The sequence below is a fragment of the Vanacampus margaritifer genome, chromosome 8, assembly GCF_051991255.1.
Source record: "Vanacampus margaritifer isolate UIUO_Vmar chromosome 8, RoL_Vmar_1.0, whole genome shotgun sequence".
Taxonomy (NCBI): Eukaryota; Metazoa; Chordata; class Actinopteri; order Syngnathiformes; family Syngnathidae; genus Vanacampus; species Vanacampus margaritifer.
In genome coordinates this window covers 10,876,069-10,898,568 of record NC_135439.1, presented here as the reverse complement: position 1 = coordinate 10,898,568, position 22,500 = coordinate 10,876,069, and the positions used below count along the sequence as shown (strand labels likewise).

The window sequence follows — 22,500 nt, the reverse complement described above, 5'->3', positions numbered from 1 at the left end:
ATACATAAAAAATAAACACTTCATGTCGAATGTTTTATTTTCCACATTATTTATAATTCAATTAAATTAGGTTCGCTGTAAAACTTGTTTTTTCATTTTGCTCAAATGTTTACACTAACTTCCGTTTCCGGTGGTGGCGCGGAAGCTATAACATCTAGGGGGCGTGTCTTGAGAAGGACAGAAGGGACTCCACCATGGGAGGTTTGTTTCTTTCGCTGACTGAAAAAAAAAATTTCATTTATCTTGTTACGTTGCCTTTTCCGCTTTAATTGCTAGTTAATCGATAGTTCTTTCGCGATAAATACCGTTTAGACGTCCCAAAAGTTAGTTTTTCATAGATGTTGCAGTTACTGCTATCAGTTGCCAACTCTGATTGAGTTGTTCTTCGACTTTCAATCTCCTCTTCGTTCGAACAAAAACTGTGTTTAGCAACATACGTGTATTTTTTTTTTGTGTGTGTGCCAAAGTTACGACTATGCCTTTTATTTAAACGAGACTTCTCTGTGTGCACAGACAGTTTCCATGACCAGCTGACAGAGGATGGCGCCTTCCTCAGAGCAGAAAGGAGACTGAACACGGAGCTCGTAGACAAAATCATCTTACAGCTCAACAGAATCTACCCGCAAATACTCACTGACAAGGAGGCCACCAAGGCAAGTAGCAGGTCTACACGTTAAACATCAAGTACTCAGCATGCACCAAGTTTACGGAATGTTTGTTGTCAAACCACAAGGAAACATTAAAATACTGCCACTGGTGCGTGATTTTAAGAATCAAATGTGCTGTCTGTGCACTTAACCAAGTGTGATGGATTATTAGTATTAATGTTGTATTAACTTGTAAGCAGCTTAGGGTGTCACAAGTGCATCAAGAGGCTGCCACTCATCTGATTAAGGAAATTGTATATTCGTAATTTTTAGAAAACGGATGCTATACACCAGGCACATTTATTTTCATCACAGATCACATATAGTTGAGGTATCCCCGAGGGGAGGTCAGAGCAGTGAAACCGTGTTCATTTTTAATCGCCACAGTGTCAAAAATTATGGTTTGGTATACCTTAGTGGTTTGGTTCGGCACAGTAAGTGAACCAAATACAAAACAAATTGCCTGTTTTGTTTAAACAGGATCATAGTTAACCCTATTTACAAATAAAACATCAACATTTAAGTCTTTTTTTATGTAGAAAATTACAACATTAACTCATTCACAGTCCATAAATTCATTTTAAAAAAAAGATTGTTAAAATTAGGGGCAAGAGGTGGTTATTTTTTTAAAATTGTAATTAATTGCATGACTTCACTAGTTAACTCACGATTAATCACAAATTTTATATCTGTTCTAAATGTACAATAAAAAATTTCTAGGTTTTCATACTCTTGTTAACAAAAGTGGAAAAAATGTTTAACTAATATAAATAGTTTAAAAAAAAAGGAAAGAAAATATTAAAAATTTGGGGCATCAGGCAATTAAAGTTTTTAATCATAATTAATCTCATGACTTCACTAGTTAACTCACGATTAATCACAAATTTTATATCTGTTCTAAATGTACAATAAAAAAATTCTAGGTTTTCATACTCTTGTTAACAAAAGTGGAAAAAATGTTTAACTAATATAAATAGTTTAAAAAAAAAAGGAAAGAAAATATTATTACAAATTTGGGGCGTCAGGCAATTAAAGTTTTTAATCATAATTAATCTCATGACTTCACTAGTTAACTCGCGATTAATCACAAATTTCATATCTGTTCTAAATGTACAATAAAAAAATTCTAGGTTTTCATACTCTTGTTAACAAAAGTGGAAAAAATGTTTAACTAATATAAATAGTTAAAAAAAAAAAGGAAAGAAAATATTATTAAAAATTTGGGTCGTCAGGCAATTAAAGTTTTTAATCATAATTAATTTCATGACTTCACTAGTTAACTCGCGATTAATCACAAATTTCATATCTGTTCTAAATGTACAATAAAAAAATTCAAGGTTTTCATATTCTTGTTTACAAAAGTGGAGAAAAAATGTTAAACTAATAGAAATAGTTTAAATACATTTTTGACGTTTATAGCCGTCATTGGCAGTAAATGAGTTAATATTTCTGATGGGTAACTAGTTTAGAAGTTAGGGAAACATTGCAGCAAGCTAATGTCTTATTTGTTTTCCATTGCAGTTCCGCAACTTGGATGTGCCCACTTGCGTCCGACTAGGAGAACTCCTGACGCACCTGCAGGCAAAAGGCGAGGAAGCGTGCAGGGAATTTTACAGGGCTCTTCACCTGCATGTAGAGGACGTCTATTTCAGTTTGCCAACACGGCTCCGCCTCCGAGGTGAACCTTTAAAGTCAAACACAATCTTTTCACTGGCACTAACATACAAATTGATCTAATTTGATAACAATCTGCCACTATCATTAAGCCTTTATTATTTACAGGCCACTTTATTCCTACAGTCTACACTCCAAAATCACAATCTTTGTGTGCAGGTTCTGTTGATCCTCTCACATATCCAAGTGCCTTCAAAGAGAGACACGTAATGAACGATAAAGGTAAAAGAAATGAAATGTATAAATGCTGTCAACTATTTGCTATACTGTATATTTGCATGCTATTTTCAATGAAATCATTGGATACATTCAGCAGTACCACTCATAACTACCTCTTTCTAGGTCCCCTCTTCTTTATAGGCTGCTTCAGTGTTGCAGTTGGAGTGGCATTAGTCTATTACTTTGGTGGTAAGGAGCTATTTTCTGTATGTCATGCGTATAATCTCAGGAGGTTTAAAAATGCCATCCAAGTTATAATTCAGGGTCAAGTTTCACCATAGAGGCTGTCCTTGTTCCATAGAAGCCAAATTGACTGGAGGAAGCGGGGCCCTTGGGATGGCAGCTTTGGGTTTGAAAAGAAAAGCTCGCGAGGTCCTTGTATGGTACACAGAAGAAAGCCTCATGAAGTAAGGATCGATTGACCCTCAGTGGCCAAGGGCTTGAGAAAATCTTCATTTAAACCAAAGCACAGCACCATACTTTGCCTTTCAAGTGGTCAATAAGATTTTTTGTTTTCGTTTTGTTTTTTAATACAATTGTATTTATTACTTTCGGGGTCCAAAATAAGAATGATGGGGAACATTTGGGTCTACAACTGGCACTTTTCTTAAATTTGGTTGATAGCTATATAATTTGAGGTAAATGAATTATGAGAATGAACAGGGAAGTATGAAATACTATTCCACATCTCTTTAATTCTATAAACTTTAAATATATAAAGATTATAAATAAAATATTAAGTCTTGTTATTTTTTTAATGAACAGACCCGATAACCATATTGTAACTAGTTATATTAACTGTTATTTTAGAGCACTTTTCGTGTTCACGTTGCTGAATGCATTATAATGACGTCAGTCAAAAGAAAATTCTGGGCAAGCTGTAGAAAATAAAACAAAAAGGTTGTACTTTGTCGCCCTCGTGTGGTTGACAGTGTACAAGAACAAAGGGGTTCTGTTCACGGAAGGATAAAACTTGATTCGCGAAGACAAATCCGTTTTTTAAAAAAAATTGCTCGGTTGTGTGATTCTGAATTAATTAAGTTTTGTTTAGATAAAAGTGAAGTTAGACTGTTATCCAATGCACATGCAGACACGTGACAGCCGTAGCCAATCGCTTCCAACTCTTCTGCGTGGTGCATTATGGGTTGCGTTCTAAAAAACGAAACAAAAAAACGAAGCAATGCCAAATGAAAACACAAACGCCTTCTAGAAAATAATAAAATGTAAAAGATACAGACACGTTTGTGTTTGTTTTAACACTTTAGAAACAGCCAGGTTGTTATTACGAGCACCGTCAGTGAAAGACAACTGCGTGGACCTCACTATAAAATGTCATAATCTTTGCTGCTTCTGATGTGTTGTATGAAAGGAGAGAAGGTTAGCACTCCCCTTGACAAGGATGGAAATGGCCCCTGTGGCCTGCAACACATATATGGTTAAGGCACTGCCACCTACTTCGTGGCATCTATAACCAAGTTTTTTAACCACAAGGCAGTGTAAGCACTCAACTTTCAATCTTGAATGTGTTGGGACGTTTCTGTTAATATTTTATAATTTTAGTCCACCCAGTTTGCCTTAACATCTATTTTTAATGTTTCTTAAATAACACCCCTAAATATGGATAGACAATTTCCGTCATTTATTGGACATTTCCACACTTAAAGTGCCTTAAACCAATTTTAAATTATCTTAATCCATTTAAACCCCCCCCCCCCACACACACACACACACGTTGTTTTAGTCCTTGTGTTTATTTTGTTTTTTCCCACTATAATATTGTGCAGTTGTGTTCTTGTTAGCTGATATTCTAAGTTTTCTGTGCCTGCTTCCATTTTTTTTTTTGTCATGTTAAGATGCCTTAAATAAAACGTAGAAGTGCCACTTCGGTCCTCTGAACTAATGACAATAAACAAAATGATAACAATTTCTTTGTTTCATATCTTTAATTTAAAATAGTGGTCACAGTGTGTATTATGTCATAGTAAAATCCAAAAGAGATTTTAGTCTTTAGAAAATGCTATAAAAACACATAATAGAACGCAAATAAATGAACAGACACTTTGAGGCTTTAACTAAAATATGTCTATTACTCATCTTAAATACACAGTAGTGGTTGCATAGCACATAAGGTATACAATAAAATATGTAGCTCCATCTATGTTGATGCCTAAAAGTAAACGTAAATTGACTATTATTTAGTAATAAAACTTTTGAATCCATGTTGTGTAAAATTGGTTCAGTTGTTTAGTTGAGACATGCAACAAGGCAAAACCTGAAATAAGTATGGGATATATTGTACAGTATGATGGTATCATTCACTAAATTAAAACCTTAAAAACATCCAGTGCTTAATAGTATTGCTAAAAACAAAAAAACGTGTTTGTATGATAAGGCAGTTGTATGATAAAAAACAAAAGCACATATTTATGTAAAAAAAACCACAATAACATCAAAACCCAATACTGACCACAGTTAGAAAAGTAACACAGTCATTGTAAGGTGGATTGTGTTCACCTGACCGAGTCATTTGATCCTCGGCGTTCGTAACATTTGCTCTCCTCGAGCCTGCGAGGTCAAATTCCAGGACAAACGCATCTGTGTGTGTATTTGCCAGCCAGTTTGTAGGCAGAGTAAATAAGTTGTCCGTGAGTGCAGATGCATTTTGGGTGAACACCAGGCCAGATACATGACACTTGTCAATGTTTGAGGTCGTCGTTGGGCCGCTGGACGCCGAAGGCTGTGATGAAAACGTTGACCACGACAATGATAAACACAAAAGCTGTGGTCAGGTTCTCCATGATGTTCAATCTGTAGTGCATGCGTTCGTCATTCAGGTTCCACTTCACTGCAAGAGATAGGAATTGTAGCATTAGCATCAGCGAGACTGTCTTTGTCCACTAAGGGGCAGCAGAGAGCTGCCTAGCAGAAAAGCAGCCGTCATGAAGTAAAAATACGTTACATTGATTAACTCGGTGTTTCTATTCTGATTAATTATCTTGCACTTATTTTTTCATACTTAGGACCACGCTGACATCACGTGTAAACTTATTTAAAATAGTGATGAACCAGCTTAATGTATGAGCAGTTTCAGATGATTGACAGGCAGTTCTTCAGTTCTTATTTTAGCAGCTTTTCACAAGAGCAAGCATGCACTGTTAGGATAAGATAAGGACACAATTTGACAGGATAGGGAAGGCCACAACATTCAAACTGAGGGGGCTCAATGAGAAACAGCACCATACAGTATGTGCTTTTCTATTTTGACAATTACGTCTTACGTCGCACAAGTCAAAATAGCGGTTTTATGCTGCATTCGAGAACGGTTTGAAATCGGATATATCCCACTTGCTGTGTCCTACCTCCATCCTCAAAGCGTTCAAGGCAAATGTAAACAAAGACGGCTGATTCGAATAAACTGTTTGTTGTTCTGGTTAACAGTCATTCCAAATCATGTTGTGTCACGTAAACATATGTGTTGTATTTACATTTGCCTCGCACGCTTTGAGGTCGGAATTGAGACAATCCGAGTGAGATTAATCGGATTTCCCAGTTTACTTGAATGCAGCATTTTTTTTCTCATTAAAAAGCATTGTATTTTGGATCGTTTTAATTTGATTTGAGATGATTATTTTTGTGTGATTTGAAAATGTAATAAAATGACTACAAAAAAAATATGCCTGGTTTATATGCTAGTCACAGGCAAAAGCAATACAATACGCTGTGGAAATGAAGCGTTGTCAGAAATGCCTGGATGTTCGGAATTGTCAATAGGGTTCCTCAAATAACCTTTTTTTTTTTTTTTTAAACAAGTACTTTCAATCAGCTCTGTATCGGATGGATTTAAAAGAGACCCTTTGTGAAACCAGCTTGCGTGTCAGGTTACCTCAAGGTGAAAGCATAGATTCTCTAATGAGAGCCACTTGTCGTGTAAGTAACAGACAAACATTTAGTACAAAACGACCACAATCCTACCGATGAAAATGAGCATAATTCCCACTAAGATTTGCAGGGTGAGGGAGATGCTGATGAGGAAGATGAGCGGCGTGTAAAAGGAGAAGGACGGCCCTTGCTCCAGCACGGCCTTCAGCTGCGAGGCATTGGCCATGAGAAGAGCCACATCCAGCATGCTCTGTGCCACGCTCTTCTTATTGGCATAATGGTTCATGTTCAAGGGTCTCCTTGGCCTCATCGGGCGGTCGTGCAGTGGAACCTGCAACACGAAAACCAACACGGTGGAAGCTTGTGAATGATATGTGTAAATTCCGCTGTATCTAGTGTGTAGTCTATTGCAATGTAGGTTGTGTTATTATTATTATTATTTTTTTTTTAATTGGACTTGAGATAGAAAAGTGGCTCGCACACAGCTCTGTTCTGATTGTTCAGTAACTAAATTGATAATGACCACAATCAAAAAAATGCTCCACACTTAATTAATTGAATGAAAATTGATTTCAATCTGCAAATTGGTTTTTAATGTAACCAAACAGAGACTGTGCCCAATTTTCAACTGAATAATCAGCTTTCAATGATGCCATTAAAATACAATATGACCTCAAACACAGTGTTTCACATAAATTCTAAATCCCGACTAGGAAATACTGTACACTTTCATTTCCTTATAGGGTTTTTGGGACTTATTTTTTGCATGATGGAATTTCCATGAGAGCCATCAGCATGTGTGTTTATTGGCACAAATGGGAAGTTTTAGTTGAAGAAACCTTTTATTAGTCCCTTACAGTGGGAACTAAATTGTTTCCTTCTGTTGTTCTCTAAAATGAGAAATGACACTTTTTCTACATCTTGGATTAAAACAAATTAAAAAATAAAAACTTTTGCTTTGGAATCAATGTGTGCAGTGGTGCCAAGGCAACTAGTTGACTTTTGAGAATGAATGAATTGAGCCATCACAGATGAGTTATTAGATCAATGCGAGAAGTGATTTTTAATCATTATTTTGTCTTCTGTTTGTCTGCAGTCATGTGTTCCTCTCCCATTGTGCTGAGTTTGACTGTCTTTGGGTCGAAATGACCTAACAAATGTGCCCTCATATCACAAACAGGACAAACTTTGTCGCCAATAATGTTCTTCAGTAGATAGAAAAACTCTACACACTTCTGTTAAAAAAGCCATTTTTTTGTGGTATAAATAAGACCGAATATAAATCATTTACATTTTTCCACTGTTAATGTGAGTGACATACCGGTAACTCTATTTGTTTTGCTTTTTTTTTTTCAAGAGGGGAAGTATGCAGTGTACACAGACTCAATCTCATAAATAGGGATGTGGCTGTGTTTAGAATGTACAAATCACATTCATATTCATGTTAAGTGTGATTAAATGGGAGTCTGCGCCCAGCTGGCACCATTTAAAGTGCCTCTGATGAACTCCAATATAGTTCAGATGTTCTAGTAGGAGTTTCCTGACATTTTTTTTTTTGCTTTCTAGTGGATTTCTGAAGAGTTTATGCTGACACTGACTGATATTTGGAATTAAATTTTTTACTTTACAACTTCATTGCAGTTTATAAAGTCCCTAGTTTTCAGCATCCATTTCCTTCAACATTTCGCCAAAAGGACGACACAATGTAACAATGCCAAAATAAATGTGTCAAGAAGGACTTCGCCTTCGCAAAACAAAAATGACATTCATCAGACTCAACTAATCTCCAAATATGTAACATTTTCTTTGTGGGCAAAACGATTTTATACAACTTTCATTTGAAAATATTTGTTTTGTACATCTACAGTGGTATTATAAATTAAATTGAATTCCTGTTCCAGGGTAAAGTACAATCAAACATGCATGTGAGCTACCCCAAGTGACTTAGATGCTAAATGAAAACCATATATTATTTCATTTTTTTCAATCCTTTTAACCATTTTGAGTCTCTTATTGGTGAATGGCAAACTAAACTTTTACGTGCACCATGATTAATTTTCTTTTTCCAATCGCTTCCTATTGTTGCAATTAATTGCATGTTTGAATAGGTTGGGACCATAAAACAAACCGAAAAAAAATAAATCAAAATTGTGCCCAAATTAAAAACTAATAATAATGCTTAGTAGCAGAAACCAAAATTTGGAACAACATCATGACCACTAAGGTCACCACCGTTCTGCTCTCATTACAAAGGTCAAATAAAAGCCACATCCTTTTTTTAGACTTTAGTGGGTTCATTTAATACCAAGTGGCCTCCACCCAAAGGCGGTGGGATTAAACCGAACATGTGAATCATGCACAACTGAACAAACTCAGCATTGTTGATAAATAACAGTAAATGAAAATGAAATGTGGTACATTATTGGGATGGGCCGGTTATTCCATCCAGGAAGAGGCCATGCACAGACTTCCTTGTTTTGTATGCCCCATAACCTTACATAAGAGGAAGCCCTGATCACTGGCAACAGGACAACTTCTGCATAGATGAGTTGTCAAGGTTTCATCTGCACCGAGCTCACATCAGTAATTCAAGGGCCTGCCTTGTGCTACAACTGATAATGAAGTGTGGAGCAGAGTGCAACAATCATGACACTATTTCCTTTTCACTTCCTTCTCAACTTAATCGTCTTTGCCCTTTTTTTTCTCTCCTCCCGTACTGTTGACTTCGGAGAGAGCCTTTCTCAAGAACTTGGACTGGGTTCTTCCTGTGGGCATGTACAACCTCTGGGACACTGTGAGGATTTACAACTCCCATAAAAGTCCATTAGAAGTTGTATGCCTCCATTGTTCTTCGGAGGTATATCAGAAAAGAGATTACATATTTAATGAATTAGTTGATGAACACACCGCTGTCATATTTCTGTGTTCTTAAACAATGGATGCATATGCAGGCCAGTAGTCAGAGTATTTGTAAAAGTAATAAAAGCATATGATAGGTGTGACAGAAATGCATGTTGTTGTTATTAATCTTACTGAAAATGTAGAATTTGCGGATAACTACACTGTACATCAATTTTGACAAGTACAACAGCGTAGCAACACCCAAATACAGTGGAACCTCCAGTCTATCAAGATTTTCAAGAGAATTATGTCCAAAGTTACACATGCATGACATCATGCATGGAAAGTCACAGGAGACTACTATAAGCAATAGCATCTAAAGATAAAATGTAATGATGACAGATAAATTAAAGTATATAAGTTGAATTAGTTAACTACAGTGTCTAGATCCAGCCTGCTCAATACGACTACTAAATAAAGTGGAGATCAGTAATAAACAAACATAACCTTTTTTTACATTCTTGGAGCTAATGTCCCTTGAGCAAGCATTGCTCTTTCTCTTGGACATTTGTTTCCCTGGGACCCCAGTTTGAGAACCACTGAGCTACCACGACTGCATTTCCAGGCAGGATTGATGACGTCATTGTTACGTCACCACCTTTTTGCCCATTACCCCGCCAATAAGTGAGACTGATTAGCTTTATTGTTTGTAAACTTTACTAAGCTTTCACACAGAATTAATTCATTTATTAGTACGTCACATACATGTTATAATAGAACGCTCGTAGGGTTGCCTACATTTTATCATCTGAATGCTGTCAGAAGCTCAAGCGAACTCCTCTCCTCACTTTATGCTAGTTATGAAACTGAAACAAACCAGAAACGGGCCAATATTCGCAAACACTTGTGTTGTTTTAAATAGTGAAAGATGGAGAAAATCTGGCTAGATCCAAGCGGTGAGGGGTTATTTCCTTCCATCTGCGGAGCCCCACCGGTTTATCACCACAGCGGCTTAGCCCATCACACGTTAGGGTTCAGTCTGCTCTAACGGTACCGCCTTACCTCCGCCTCGCCGTTCCGGTCCGCATCGCCGTTCATCGGCAAATCATCTGTTGCCATCTCCGATTAACGATTTGCCTTCCAGCACAGAGGGGAAGAGGATTAATCCAGGAATGTTGTAAGAGCCGTGGTGGTCGAGCGTGTGGGGGGACACGGTCACGGTCCTTGGAATTACAACCCTGTGGTGACGACAGAAGGGGGGGAGTAAAGCAAAGCTAACACTCCCGCACCTTCACCGATTTGAGGGCAGGCAGACCCGCGGTAAACTACACCCACTAGTTTAGTTCTCATGCTTGGAACTTCCCTGCTTCCCCCTTCACACTCGGAACAAATGATGTGAAAGTAAAATGAGTAATAATCCTATTTGGAGAAAGTAAGCAGTTGATGAACTTGACTTTGCTTCCCGCAGCGTTGACAACCAACATATGGCGCTTTACTGCCACCTCGTGTGTATCAGGTGGTACTGCAGCCTGGTTGTTGGAAGTAACATATTCATCCATATATTAATTTTCTATACCTCTTGTAGGGTAGCAGATGAGCTTGAGCGGATTTGTCTATTCTGTTCATATTAGATATCAAAAGTAATGTACTCTATGTATTTATTTACTCCTACTCCTTTCCTTTTAACACTATACTGTATTGTAACTGTTAAAATGTACATCATTATAATACTAAAGTAATAAAATATTGATATTAATCTTTATCACAATATACACATTGTAAATTGTCATTGTTAGTCATTGATATGATTTCACTTTCACTATGTTGTTACTTTCCCCTCACAAAATTGATCACTGTGTTTTGAAAGGTATCACACAACATCAGCTTGGGTAAAGTGACAATGGGATGATCACATGACTACTTCAGTCTCACGGTCTCCATGGTAGTCTAAACAGGAGAGAATGACCACTAAAATGTAAACAGTCTTACAAAGACAGGGTGTCCAAAGTGGATTGGGTTAGCATGATTAATTATGTAAAGGTGGAGAATTGCAACATTTTAAATAATTAAATACAAATGTACTACAGTGAACTGACGCTACTGATATTGGATAGGGATCGTGCTTAAAACACAAATTGCGAAAATCTGTGAATAAATGATGCACATTATAATTGCATGAAAAAAAATCTAGAAAAAAACAACAGTATTCATTGGATCGTGAAAAAAAACACACACAAATAAACCAGGGATTGTGGGTTTCCACTTTTTCACAAACGCCAAACTGTGAATATGTGAGGTCCACTTTAAACCTTACGGAACTGTAACAGCAGTACAACAAATTTACTGTACTAGAACAAAAAAAAAAAAAAAAACTAATGTAACTTGTGCAGCTCGAACATTTAATTCAGTAATTATTTCATGTACCACTAGGGGGAGCCCTGTACCACTTGTGGTACTCATACCACCCTGAGAATCACTGGTTTAAGACATTCATGTGGGTTGGGTAGGCCTGAGGGCCTGTCAAAAAAATAACTCACAATGATGGGATATTGTGATTTCCTAAATGTTATCAAAATGATCGTTTGAAAAAGCAAACATGTGCAGAGATTTATTGAAACCAAACCATATTAAATTGCCTACCTTTTTTGTTGATGTAATTATTGTGGGAAATCTTTGACATGAGCATTGAGAGATTATTAATAACATAATTCAAGGAACTTTGGTCATTCGGAAGTGTGCATCAAACTGCAAGGTGACGTCATTTTCTGTGCGTGGGACAGATGCTGAGTGTAATTTAAAATAAAATAACACTACGTTTTCACGTGGGAGCTGCCATTGAGAAAGAGAGAGAGAGAGAGAGAGAGAGAGACTGCCTTGCTTTACCAAACACGGTTAAGCATCATCAGGTTATCTTGAAGGAGTCGCCCATTGGCCACGCTGCAGTTGGGGCGTGGGCTTTTGTGCCGTGAAATTGTCCACGTTCCCGCTTCACATCGTGGTCAAATGGAAGCTTGGGCTGTGCCGTGTGGGGGGTGCGGAAAGTGTGCCGCAGTGAGCAACTGATCATAATCTGATAAGAGCTTCTTTTCATTCTATCCCAGCTCCTGCACTGCGCTCCGGGATGTCACTCGTGGGAGAAAAGTGCGTATGCTCGGAGGAGGGAATACTGAGTGAGCTCGTGCTATTTCCACCCGGATGCCGGCTATTCATTTGCGGGCGTGTCGCTGAGCATGGCACCTGCGCACTCTGCTTGTCTCGTGATATAGGCTACGCAGGGATTAGTGAATAGCACATCCTAAACATCCTGGCTAGTCGTTTTCCTGCAAAGCTCTTTTATTTTATTTATTGTCCCCCCCTCCCTTTTTTTTGTTTTAATTGTAGGTGCAATGGCATCAAGTGGATTTGCGCGCGCTATGCAGTCGCAGCAAGGTGCATGCTGAGGTAAACTTGCACGGAGTAAATCTCGCACGATCCCAGCTGGACATTTTTTGGGGGTGGGGGGTGGGGGGAGATGCTCTGGATCCTAAACAATCCCGAGGCCGTACATTGGAATCTTCCGAACTGCGTCACTGCATGCGAGTGCGGCTGCAGGTAGACGAGCCGCCACCGGAGAGGACCGCTCCTCCTCACACAATGTCGAGGGACTAAAATCGGCGGGGATGCATGCGGCGGAGGATTCGAGCAAAGATCCGCCACTTGGATCAACGTTTTCCTCGGCGCCCGATTTGGACTCTGACATTAACGCCAACGCGTTCAGGCCCATTTATGAGAACGGCGCGGATGACAATGTCAACGTCCAGAACACAGCCCTGCGAGGGGCCAGCGACCCCAGCGCCTATCCCTCCGCGGACTACCGCGGGCTGGTGCGCCAGAGGTTCATTCGGCGGAGTTTGTGGGTGTCGGACTGCGAGGAGCAGACGCCGGACACGGCGGAGTGTGTCAACAGCACCCCGGTGCTCAACATCGACCTGCGCTCCATCGTCGGCCGGACTCGGAGCCGGACTTTACACGCCACGCGTCTGGACCACCAGGAGAAGTCGAAGCCGGAGAGTCAGGTGGAAGTGAAGGACGACGCTGAGGAGAAACGTGACACGTGCCAGAGCGAGGTCAAAGAAGAGGGCGTGTCATCTGACGTCACCGGGAAAGCAGGAAGTGATGAGAACGAAGAAGAACCGGGGATGAAGGCCGTTTCCACCTCACCTGGGGGGCGCTTCCTCAAATTCGACATTGAGTTGGGGAGGGGCTCCTTCAAGACGGTCTACAAGGGGCTCGACACGGAAACTTGGGTCGAAGTCGCATGGTGCGAACTTCAGGTGGGTTTCAACTTTCAAGATGCCTGTGACGTCACAACTAATCATAAGATCCAGTACAAAAGCGGTTTCAAAAGTAACTGCCTTTACAAAGATATATAAATTAAATACATTGATCGGCAGTTGAAGGTCATCTGTGACTCGAGTCTCAAACGGTCACGGTTTAAGTTCCAATGCGGACATAAAAAAATAAAATGACAACTAAACTTTTGGTGGTTCTTTTGCTTGTACAAATAATTAGGTAGGCTATACTTTTGAGTCGGCCTACTAGTAGCACCTGAATGTAATTAAGTGCTAGAAATAGCATCATGAAAAGATTTCTCAATAATAACTATATAAATGCTGAGTCTGGTTAAAATGGCCACCAACCCGAGTGCAACAAAACAAGTAATTTGAAAACAGCTGTTAAAAAAAAAAAACAACCAAACGAAAAACAACAACCCACTTTTTAATTAGTCAAAGCCATAATACTTCTATCTCTTTGTTTTCTTGAGCCTTTGGTTTCATATTCTACTTGGGCAACCCCTTCTCCAATTGGCTGACCAGTTTCAGTAAAAATATCCATCAAACCAAGTTTTATTTATATAGCTCCTTTCATACTCCACAAAAGAAATGTTAATAGACGCAAACATTCCCTCACACCCTCCTGCAGTCTGTGGAGCCTTGGAATACCCAACACCTGTGTGCTAAAGTATGTGCAGTCTAAAAGATTGTTAAATAGTATATCACGGCTGAGGCAAAGATGGGTTGAAGTAATACCACTGTAACATTTTCAATTAACATTGTTGGAATTATGCATTATTGGCTATTGACTCACTGTGTGCTTCAAAATCCCAAAACACACATGGATTTACAAATCGAGCATTAACGTATCTTTGCTGGCAGCATTTCTGAGTTCCTGTGTGGAGTTTGTGCCGCATTCCCCCAAATTCCAAAAGTATGCATGTTGAGTTATGAGTTTACTGAAGACTCTATATTGGCCATAGGTGTGAATGTGAGTGTGTTTTGCCCAGAATCATCTGTGATGGTTTCCAGTTTCCCTTGACCCTAAAATAGATGAACTTTAAATGTATTCAGATTTTATTTATGAGCAATTCCCCCAACATGGCATGCATATTTTACCAGTATCTTTTGGCCAGAATTAAACTAGCTCCTTGATAACTGAACGCATAATTTAGGATATCACTAATCTGTATACAGTCTGATCTAATCTATTGATCAATTTAAATGCCATCCATGTGGTGAACAGATTAGCCTAGATCTCAGATGCCCTTTTGCAACTTAAAATGTTCCAAGGGAATGCATTTTAAAACTTAAAAATAACTTTCTGACTCAATGTGTACTTGGATTAAATGATGTGTCCTGTTTTTAGGTGGTACATACTGTGGTGCATGTGCAGTGGGCCATAAAGTCACAACTGAGTCAGCACCTTAGCTCAGTTTTATGATCTTGTAATTTATAATAAATTCTCTTAATGGTTATAACATTGTGACTTATTTTGACCGGCAATGTCAATTTATTGATTTGCTCTGGTTTGCGGAGGAAAGGATTTACTCTTGTGGAGGATTCACATTTAGCGTCTGTGATTAACCAATTAATACAAGGATTTAAATCAAAATATGTTAATAAAAGAATATGTTAATAACAGAATATTTGCTATATAATAGTGGATATAAAAAATCTACACACCCATGCGCAGGATTCACATGCAGTGTCTGTGATTAACCAATTATTACTAGGATTGAACCAAAATATGTTAATAACGAAATATATTTAAAAAAAAAAAATCATTTTAACTATTTCTATTAATTACATTTTTTCCCCACTTTCGTTCACAAGAGTATGAAAACCTATAATTTTTTTTATTATACATTTAGAACAGATTAAAATTTGTGATTAATCGTGAGTTAACTAGTGAAGTCATGCGATTAATTACAATAATAAATTTTAAGCGCCTGTCGCCCCTAAATTTTACTAACCTTTTTTTTTGTTTAACGAATTTATGGCAGTGAATGAGTTAATCTGGAAATAATTGCAATCACGATTAGTAGCTACAATCATTTGTTTTTTGGTACAATACAAGAAAGAAAATGTTTAAACATGTAAAAAAAAAATATGAAGACAAATACCTTTTTTTTTAAACACTATAATTATTCATATTCCTTTTGGACTAAACAAGATTTATTAAATTAGTCATTTTAAGATAAAAGGGTGCAAATATATACATTTAAACAACTCAAAATTAGCATGAATAATCTTTTATTTTTGTTTAAAATTATGCTGATTTTGTAATTGTGGAGTGTAATAATTGAAATTGTAATTGAATTTTGATTAATCGCATAGCCCTATGTACAGCTTGTAGCTCACCTTCATGCTGAAAAAAAGTTTTTCACGCTTTTATATCACAAAAACCCCAAAACGAATTCGAACAGGGGTGTGTAAACTTTTTTTCTATCCATTATATTTTTTGCTTCAACTGTTGTCGCAATCAAAACCTATTTTCTTTGCAAAACAGATTGGATCTTATTAGTCTGCACTGCACTTATGTTGTATGGCATTTTTAATATGAACCCTCATTCTTTCTAGATGTCAACAACAGATGTCACTTGTTTTTGCTATTCATATCAAATATGCTCTATTTGAGTAGTACATTCAAATCTACTTTTTTATTGAAGGGATTAAAGATTCTCTTGAGGAATGCTTAGATTTTAAGCATTTTCTGCCATCTGTTAAAAGAAAAAAAAAACTAACTGCACTACAATAGAAGGGCGGGGATACATTTGGAGCATGTGCAACAGGACAGGCACGCTCTTATGCATCAAGTATGGCCGTGTGTGCGTGCGAGTGTATTTATGTTGTCTGAGCAGCTTCTTAGGGGAGATCTAGTGATGATTCAACCCCTCTGCGCCTTGAGACCAGCCCTTGCCCTTTCAAGCTTCCTTGCCTACGCACCTCTCTCACAGCGAGGCACGTTTGCGTAGCCGTTGTATAAGTCACAGCATGAGACAGCAGAAAAAAGGTGCTCGTAGCGGTTGTGGGCGCTCACATGCTGAGGAGGATGAATGAAACAAATTAGGCAACGATTTAGTGAAATATCAACACTTTCTTGAGCGCGCTGTCTCGCTGATTGTTACTTGATTGATCAGGCTGCGCTGAATGCTAAACATCAGTTCATGTAAACCACCCCCCCCACCCCAAGTGTTGCAACACAGTGGCGCCTGGGGAGTAAATCCTGCTGATGAAGCCCTCTGCAGCAAGAGAAGGGGGAGGAGGGGAGGGAAATTGTGGCTTCAGGAGATAGCAATATGTCATATGCATTCACTTACTGTATACAAATTATAACTAACCTTGAATATCAGAGTTGTGACTGTTTTTTCATATAATTGACGAGAATTCAGTAAAAAGGCAAAAATTATTTCAGCAACGCTTTAATGGTTATTGAGGTTAACAAATGTACTGTAGGTTCATATGAAAACATAAAAGGCTTAAGTGGTAAGTATAGTACAAGTTTCAGGCATGATTCAAATAGACGTGAGGCCATCAGCATTTGATAGCTTAGTCTTTGCAGTTTGTTCATTTCTCGCCAACTTGACATGACGCAAAGGTTTTCTGTCCCCACTGCAGTTCAGCACCAGTTTCTGAAGAGTTGTCAAACGTTTTGGAGATTGTGTTACTGGGAGAAAGATATTATAAATATAAAATATTCTGATTCATGCTCATGAACAAGGATTTTGTCTTCACAGTAGCAACCCGTCTAATCATGAAGCCTGACGGTTTGCTAATTAGCGCCTCATTAATTTTTTTCTTTTCTTTTTAGGCTTTATCACTCTCCGTAGCATCTGTCAAATTAGACTTGTTATGACTTACATATTGAAACACAGACAAGACATACTTAGAAAAATGCAAAGCCTAAGTTGTCAAATGCTGATGACTCGCTAAAGGCAAAATTTAAATTTAATTACTAATGTCTTCATCTTTTTACTCTGTAGAAATAATTGTTATTAAACAAGAAAATTCCTGTTGACCAAAAACATTTACCACCTATGATATTGTATATTTCATTTATATTTCCCAGCACTGTGGATGTTACATCACCTGCATATGTTCTTTATGCACACTGAGCAATCCCTGCAGTGATGTTTTAGGCCTAAAAATATATCCTGCCACAAAAAAATGAATATTTTACCATCATTTTGAAGCACTCATCTTGAAAGAGTTCAAATATATATTTTTGAATAATTCAAATAACATGCCTAGTTTTAAATAATTATAATGTCCCCAAATTTGAATAAAATCCCGTTTAATTCTCCTGGAAAGACGCTCATTCGTAACAATCCTTTAAATTGTGCCAAGAGTGGTGCAGAACAGACGTAATTCGAGAAGCATGAGGCTGCACACTGGTAGGTCACGATGGTCTACTGAAATCCGACTCCTTGGCATCGGTCTATAATCGATGCACGCAAAGTAGAGCGTAACAATGTGTGTGTTACAAAGCAGCCTCATGATTTAGTTGAAGCGTGTACGATTAAGAAAGCAAAGACGTTATTGCGTGTTTGTAATGCGCTGACTCAAATGAATGTTCAACTATTTTATTATTTATACAGCAATTCAAGGAAGGCATGGTCCAGAATATATATTTTAATCACGTTTATTGTTTTATTTCAAATCTATTGCGTGTGTGTATAAAAGGAACAAAATCATAATATTTGCACACTGCAAAAAAGACTGTAGAAAATGTAAGAAAAAAAATATAGTAAAATAAGAAAATTATTACTTCAAAGAAGCAAAATTATCTGCCAACAGAACAAGACAATTTTACTTCAATTTACCTGTAAGATTTTGAAAAATAATACTAGGCCCATACCAACCATTGCGGTCTTGAAAATAGTATTTTTAGACATTTTTCAAGCTGTATTAAATAGAACTATTTTCATAAAATACACGAGTATTTTTTTTTTACGCTTGGATAACTTAGCCTGAGTGTCAAGCAGGGATGTAACAGGTCCCATTTTCTTTGTCATGACCTAGCCAGGAATTGAACCCACAACCTTCAAGTAGGCACTCTACCACTAGACCACTGATCTGGTACTAAAACAAGGGAAAATTTGCTTAGTAAATATAACGAAATGAACCATATTGCACTCGTCTGATTGTTTTCATACTTGTATTTTTTTCCCATTTATCTTATTACTAGATTATGCAAAATCTTAAAATAAGAAAACTTATGAAACCCCAGTTCAGGGCCGTTGATGTTGGTTAGTTGTCATCTTAAAATGTGGGAAATGCTTGTTTTAATCCTCGCAGTACTTAAAACTGGCTCAATGCCAAGACTGCTTGATCAAATAAGATAATTAAGTAATAAGTATCTTAAAATAAGCACGATGATTTTGCATGACAATTTCGTTTTAAGTAAAAAATAACTTGTCAAATCAAAATAAGCAAATTTAGGTTAAATTTAAAAAAATATATCTTACTTAAGATTTCAGTTTTTGCAGTGCAACTCTCCTTGATTTGCATATGTGGGTTGATCTCAAGGCCCAACATGTAATGTGATGTGGTATGTGTCTGAAAATACGGGTCTGATGTTTACACTGTTGTTTTTATTCAACACACAAAAAAAGAAACGGGCTGAGAAGAAGTCATGTTTACTCTCACGTGCGCCGCAGGGCAATTCACAATTTCCTTCTGAATTTACTCAGGCAGGTTGTAAGAGCGGTTTGAAAGGATAATTTATCTCTTCTTGTTTGACCTATTTAATTTTAAGGATGACCTTTGGTATCACCACACTGGTGAAATTCAAGCATTCTAGAAAAGTGATTGTCTTCATGAATGTTCCTAAGGAGCGGAAACTGTCCAAGGTGGAGAGACAGAGGTTCAAGGAGGAGGCAGAGATGTTGAAGGCCCTTCAGCACCCCAACATTGTGAGATTTTATGACTTCTGGGAGTCGCCATTGAAAGGAAAGAAGTGCATAGTCCTGGTGACAGAGCTCATGACCTCAGGGACACTGAAAACGTAAGTGAGAACGATCTACAATGACATATTTGCACATCTCCAGCTTTTTATCATGATTTTTTTTTTTAAATGAAACTTCTACAGGTATTTGAAGCGCTTCAAGGTGATGAAGCCGAAAGTTCTTCGGAGCTGGTGCAGACAGATCCTGAAGGGCCTCCATTTCCTCCACACCAGGACACCCCCGATCATCCACAGAGACCTCAAGTGTGACAACATCTTCATCACGGGCCCCACTGGATCCGTCAAGATAGGCGATCTGGGCTTGGCAACTCTGAAGAGGGCTTCCTTCGCTAAAAGTGTTATTGGTTAGCCACTAACTCACCACTTTTTTAAATTGAGATTAGTAGGGCCTAACCAATATGGATTTTTTTTTTAAGGTCAATTCCGATTTTTGGCAGTAAAAAAAAATTCAATGACCAGTAATTGTTAGATTATTTTAAAAATTACATCATGACAAAAATAACTTCTTTTTGGTCCTCCATGTTTACAAAAAAAAAGGATTTTAATTACAGGCAGAACAATAGAGGATGAATTTATTTTCAAGTACAAAAACATACCAAAAAAAAGAAGAAGCTTGAACTGATGAAATTAGTTTTAGATTTAGGCCATGAATGAATGCAGCACATAAGCAACATAATGATTTTTTTGAACATGTTTTACTCTTTCCTTTAACATTGAATCCTATTTCTTCTACTTCATTATTTTCTTTGCCATTAAGTGACTTCAAAATAAAAACAGAAATGCAGAGTTGCATTTGAATATATGATGAGTTCACCCGAAACGGGAGCAAATTTCAACACTACTAATGCACACTAAGTATGAATATAAACCTTATCAACATAAATATTTTCTTACAAACATTGTGTTAATGGGCATATGAGAGGATGGATAGGGATGCGTGTCATTTTCCTGTTTCATAAGAAAGCACATTGGCATTTAGTTGGCAAAACTTCAGCAGATTATTATCATATATTATTATATCGCCCGCTACAATTGGCCGGCTGATTAATCGGCCGGGTCCTAGTAATTACAGTAGTTGCTTTAAACTCAAATTTTAATTATTAGCAGTACTGTTTCTAGTGTTGTTCCGATACTGCATTGAAACAGTGTTATCAGTATCGGCAAGTACTAGCAAGTAAAGTGCCAATACTATTATTTCTGACGCTAATATAGGACTTTGGATGCAGCATCGTGTGCCTTGCTCGTGCACGACATTCACTGATGTGTGACGTGGTCATTGCATGCCGAGCCAAGAAAAAAACTGGGTGTTGGAATCTGTATCGGGGGCCAAAAAACAGTATTGGAACAACACTAACTGTTTCTCCACTTGTTAAAAAAATCAATTTGTTTTAATGGTCTACTGTAGGCACACCAGAGTTCATGGCCCCAGAGATGTACGAGGAGCACTATGATGAGGCTGTGGATGTCTACGCCTTCGGCATGTGCATGTTGGAGATGGCCACTTCGGAATATCCTTACTCCGAGTGTCAAAACGCCGCACAAATCTACCGCAAAGTCACCAGCGTGAGTTTCCACTCAGTTTTCTTAAGTTACAGTATTTCTTTTGAAGTCCCTCTAAAGTGAACTCTGAATTTCAGTCACTGCAGAGAGTTCCTTCATCACACTGAAAACTTGACGCATTGTTTTTGTTTTGTTATATTAATATTTTGTGGCGGTTCCATTTGTTTATTGACAAGTTTGTTCTCTTTTGTATTTGTTTGTATGCTGCCTTCCTCAAATGTGTTGTATTTACCGTAGTTTGGCTAATAACTGTTGATTCAAAGTAATTTCAACACGGCATCATAGCCATTATTGTTAGCCTAACATAAATCTGTTTACTTAATGCTAACATACAAAGGCTAGCAGAAATTAGCATTTGGTATTACAGTCATTTTAAACAATCATCAAACAGCTGTTTCTTTTGCATAAACATGTCAATAACACTAACAAGTGGAACATCTAACCTTACTCATATCATAAAAACATATTTTCTGTGTTTTGTGGAAATGAGTAGAACTTCTGAAGTCTAGTTTGCTGACTGTTTACTTCTTCTTGACATCATCCATCAATTTGTTGATATACTTGTGTCACACTACTGCCACCTTCAGGCCAAAGGAAGTACACCAGAATGGACAGCACAGTATCTTAAATATGTCCATCTTATTAACCAGTGCAAAATTAGTATAATTTTTAAATCTCAAAAGTAATGTCTCTAAAAAGGACACTTAAAAACTATTAAAGTACATTCTTTGAGTGTTGTGAGATGTATTATTTTTTTTTACTCATGCCATACGATTGCTACTCTCACTTACTTTTTTTCTCCACTCCCCAGGGTGTAAAACCTGCCAGCTACAGCAAAGTAAGCGACCCAGAAATTAAGGAGATAATTGGAGAGTGCATTTGTCACAGATGGGAGGAAAGGTGAGTATGTGACAAAACTCACGCAAGCAAGTAATGGCTGACCTTTAACATTAACTCTGTTGTGGTGTCGCTGCTCCCGTGTTATGACGTCAACACCAGTATTTGGCTGTGACAGAGTTCATGTTTATGTGCTATGTGTCATTCAGTGACCTACAGTAATTAGCTGTTCGTTTCCTGCAGGTACTCCATCAAGGACCTCTTGAACCACGCCTTCTTTGCAGAGGATACCGGTGTTAGAGTGGAACTCAATGAAGAAGATGATGGGGAAAAATCCTCCATCGCGTTGAAGCTGTGGGTTGAGGATCCTAAAAAGCTGAAGGGGAAGTACAAGGATGCTGGTGCAATTGAGTTCACGTTTAATTTGGCAAACGAGGACCCAGAAGTTGTTGCGCAAGAAATGGTAAACGGGATTTTAATCGGTTAATTACTCTCTTTTTGCGATAAGGCTTGATTTGACTTTGAATTTATTAAACACACTGAAATCAGTCAAACAATC

At 37.8% G+C, this 22,500-nt stretch overlaps 3 protein-coding genes and 1 non-coding gene across 13 annotated transcripts in view; 3 read left to right on the top strand and 1 right to left on the bottom strand.

Moving 5' to 3' along the window:
• The first annotated feature begins 100 nt into the window (after nucleotides 1-100).
• card19 (caspase recruitment domain family, member 19) lies at nucleotides 101-4,464 on the top strand. Its single transcript, XM_077574111.1, has 6 exons — nucleotides 101-201; nucleotides 514-653; nucleotides 2,169-2,325; nucleotides 2,481-2,543; nucleotides 2,664-2,729; nucleotides 2,842-4,464. The coding sequence occupies exons 1-6, from the start codon at nucleotides 195-197 to the stop codon at nucleotides 2,949-2,951; spliced, it is 543 nt and encodes a 180-aa protein (XP_077430237.1). The 5' UTR covers nucleotides 101-194; the 3' UTR covers nucleotides 2,952-4,464.
• LOC144057184 (U6atac minor spliceosomal RNA) lies at nucleotides 3,896-4,023 on the top strand. The gene has a single exon (XR_013295181.1). It is a non-coding gene; the product is annotated as a U6atac minor spliceosomal RNA (small nuclear RNA).
• A 26-nt stretch (nucleotides 4,465-4,490) lies between the features above and the next one.
• Nucleotides 4,491-10,503, bottom strand: ninj1 (ninjurin 1). The gene is made up of 3 exons (XM_077574112.1): nucleotides 10,323-10,503; nucleotides 6,513-6,750; nucleotides 4,491-5,385 (listed from the first exon to the last, which is right to left on the bottom strand). Exons 1-3 carry the CDS (start codon nucleotides 10,377-10,379, stop codon nucleotides 5,237-5,239), a joined length of 444 nt encoding a protein of 147 aa, XP_077430238.1. The 5' UTR covers nucleotides 10,380-10,503; the 3' UTR covers nucleotides 4,491-5,236.
• Nucleotides 10,504-12,200: 1,697 nt separating this feature from the next.
• Nucleotides 12,201-22,500, top strand: part of wnk2 (WNK lysine deficient protein kinase 2) — a 28,621-nt gene continuing 18,321 nt past the window's right edge. For 4 of the 10 annotated variants that reach the window (XM_077573203.1, XM_077573199.1, XM_077573198.1 and 1 more), the window contains exons 1-6: nucleotides 12,201-13,573; nucleotides 19,411-19,583; nucleotides 19,668-19,888; nucleotides 20,950-21,107; nucleotides 21,916-22,004; nucleotides 22,185-22,404. In XM_077573203.1, the coding sequence (XP_077429329.1) occupies nucleotides 12,920-13,573; nucleotides 19,411-19,583; nucleotides 19,668-19,888; nucleotides 20,950-21,107; nucleotides 21,916-22,004; nucleotides 22,185-22,404 (1,515 nt within the window). In that variant the 5' untranslated portion in view covers nucleotides 12,201-12,919. The remainder of the gene's footprint in view (nucleotides 13,574-19,410; nucleotides 19,584-19,667; nucleotides 19,889-20,949; nucleotides 21,108-21,915; nucleotides 22,005-22,184; nucleotides 22,405-22,500) is intronic. The other 6 variants (XM_077573197.1, XM_077573196.1, XM_077573195.1 and 3 more) reach the window with 2 other exon arrangements.

Bases quoted from the DNA above. Each gene is read 5' to 3' on its own strand.
- card19 (XM_077574111.1), top strand. The intron at 654-2,168 runs GCAAGTAGCAGG...TTTCCATTGCAG, and splicing joins CTGACAAGGAGGCCACCAAG to TTCCGCAACTTGGATGTGCC. The intron at 2,326-2,480 runs GTGAACCTTTAA...CTTTGTGTGCAG, and splicing joins AACACGGCTCCGCCTCCGAG to GTTCTGTTGATCCTCTCACA.
- ninj1 (XM_077574112.1), bottom strand. From the start codon at position 10,379: ATGGCAACAGATGATTTGCCGATGAACGGCGATGCGGACCGGAACGGC. The intron at 6,751-10,322 runs GTAAGGCGGTAC...TTCGTGTTGCAG, and splicing joins ACCGGAACGGCGAGGCGGAG to GTTCCACTGCACGACCGCCC. The intron at 5,386-6,512 runs GTAGGATTGTGG...TATCTCTTGCAG, and splicing joins AATTATGCTCATTTTCATCG to TGAAGTGGAACCTGAATGAC.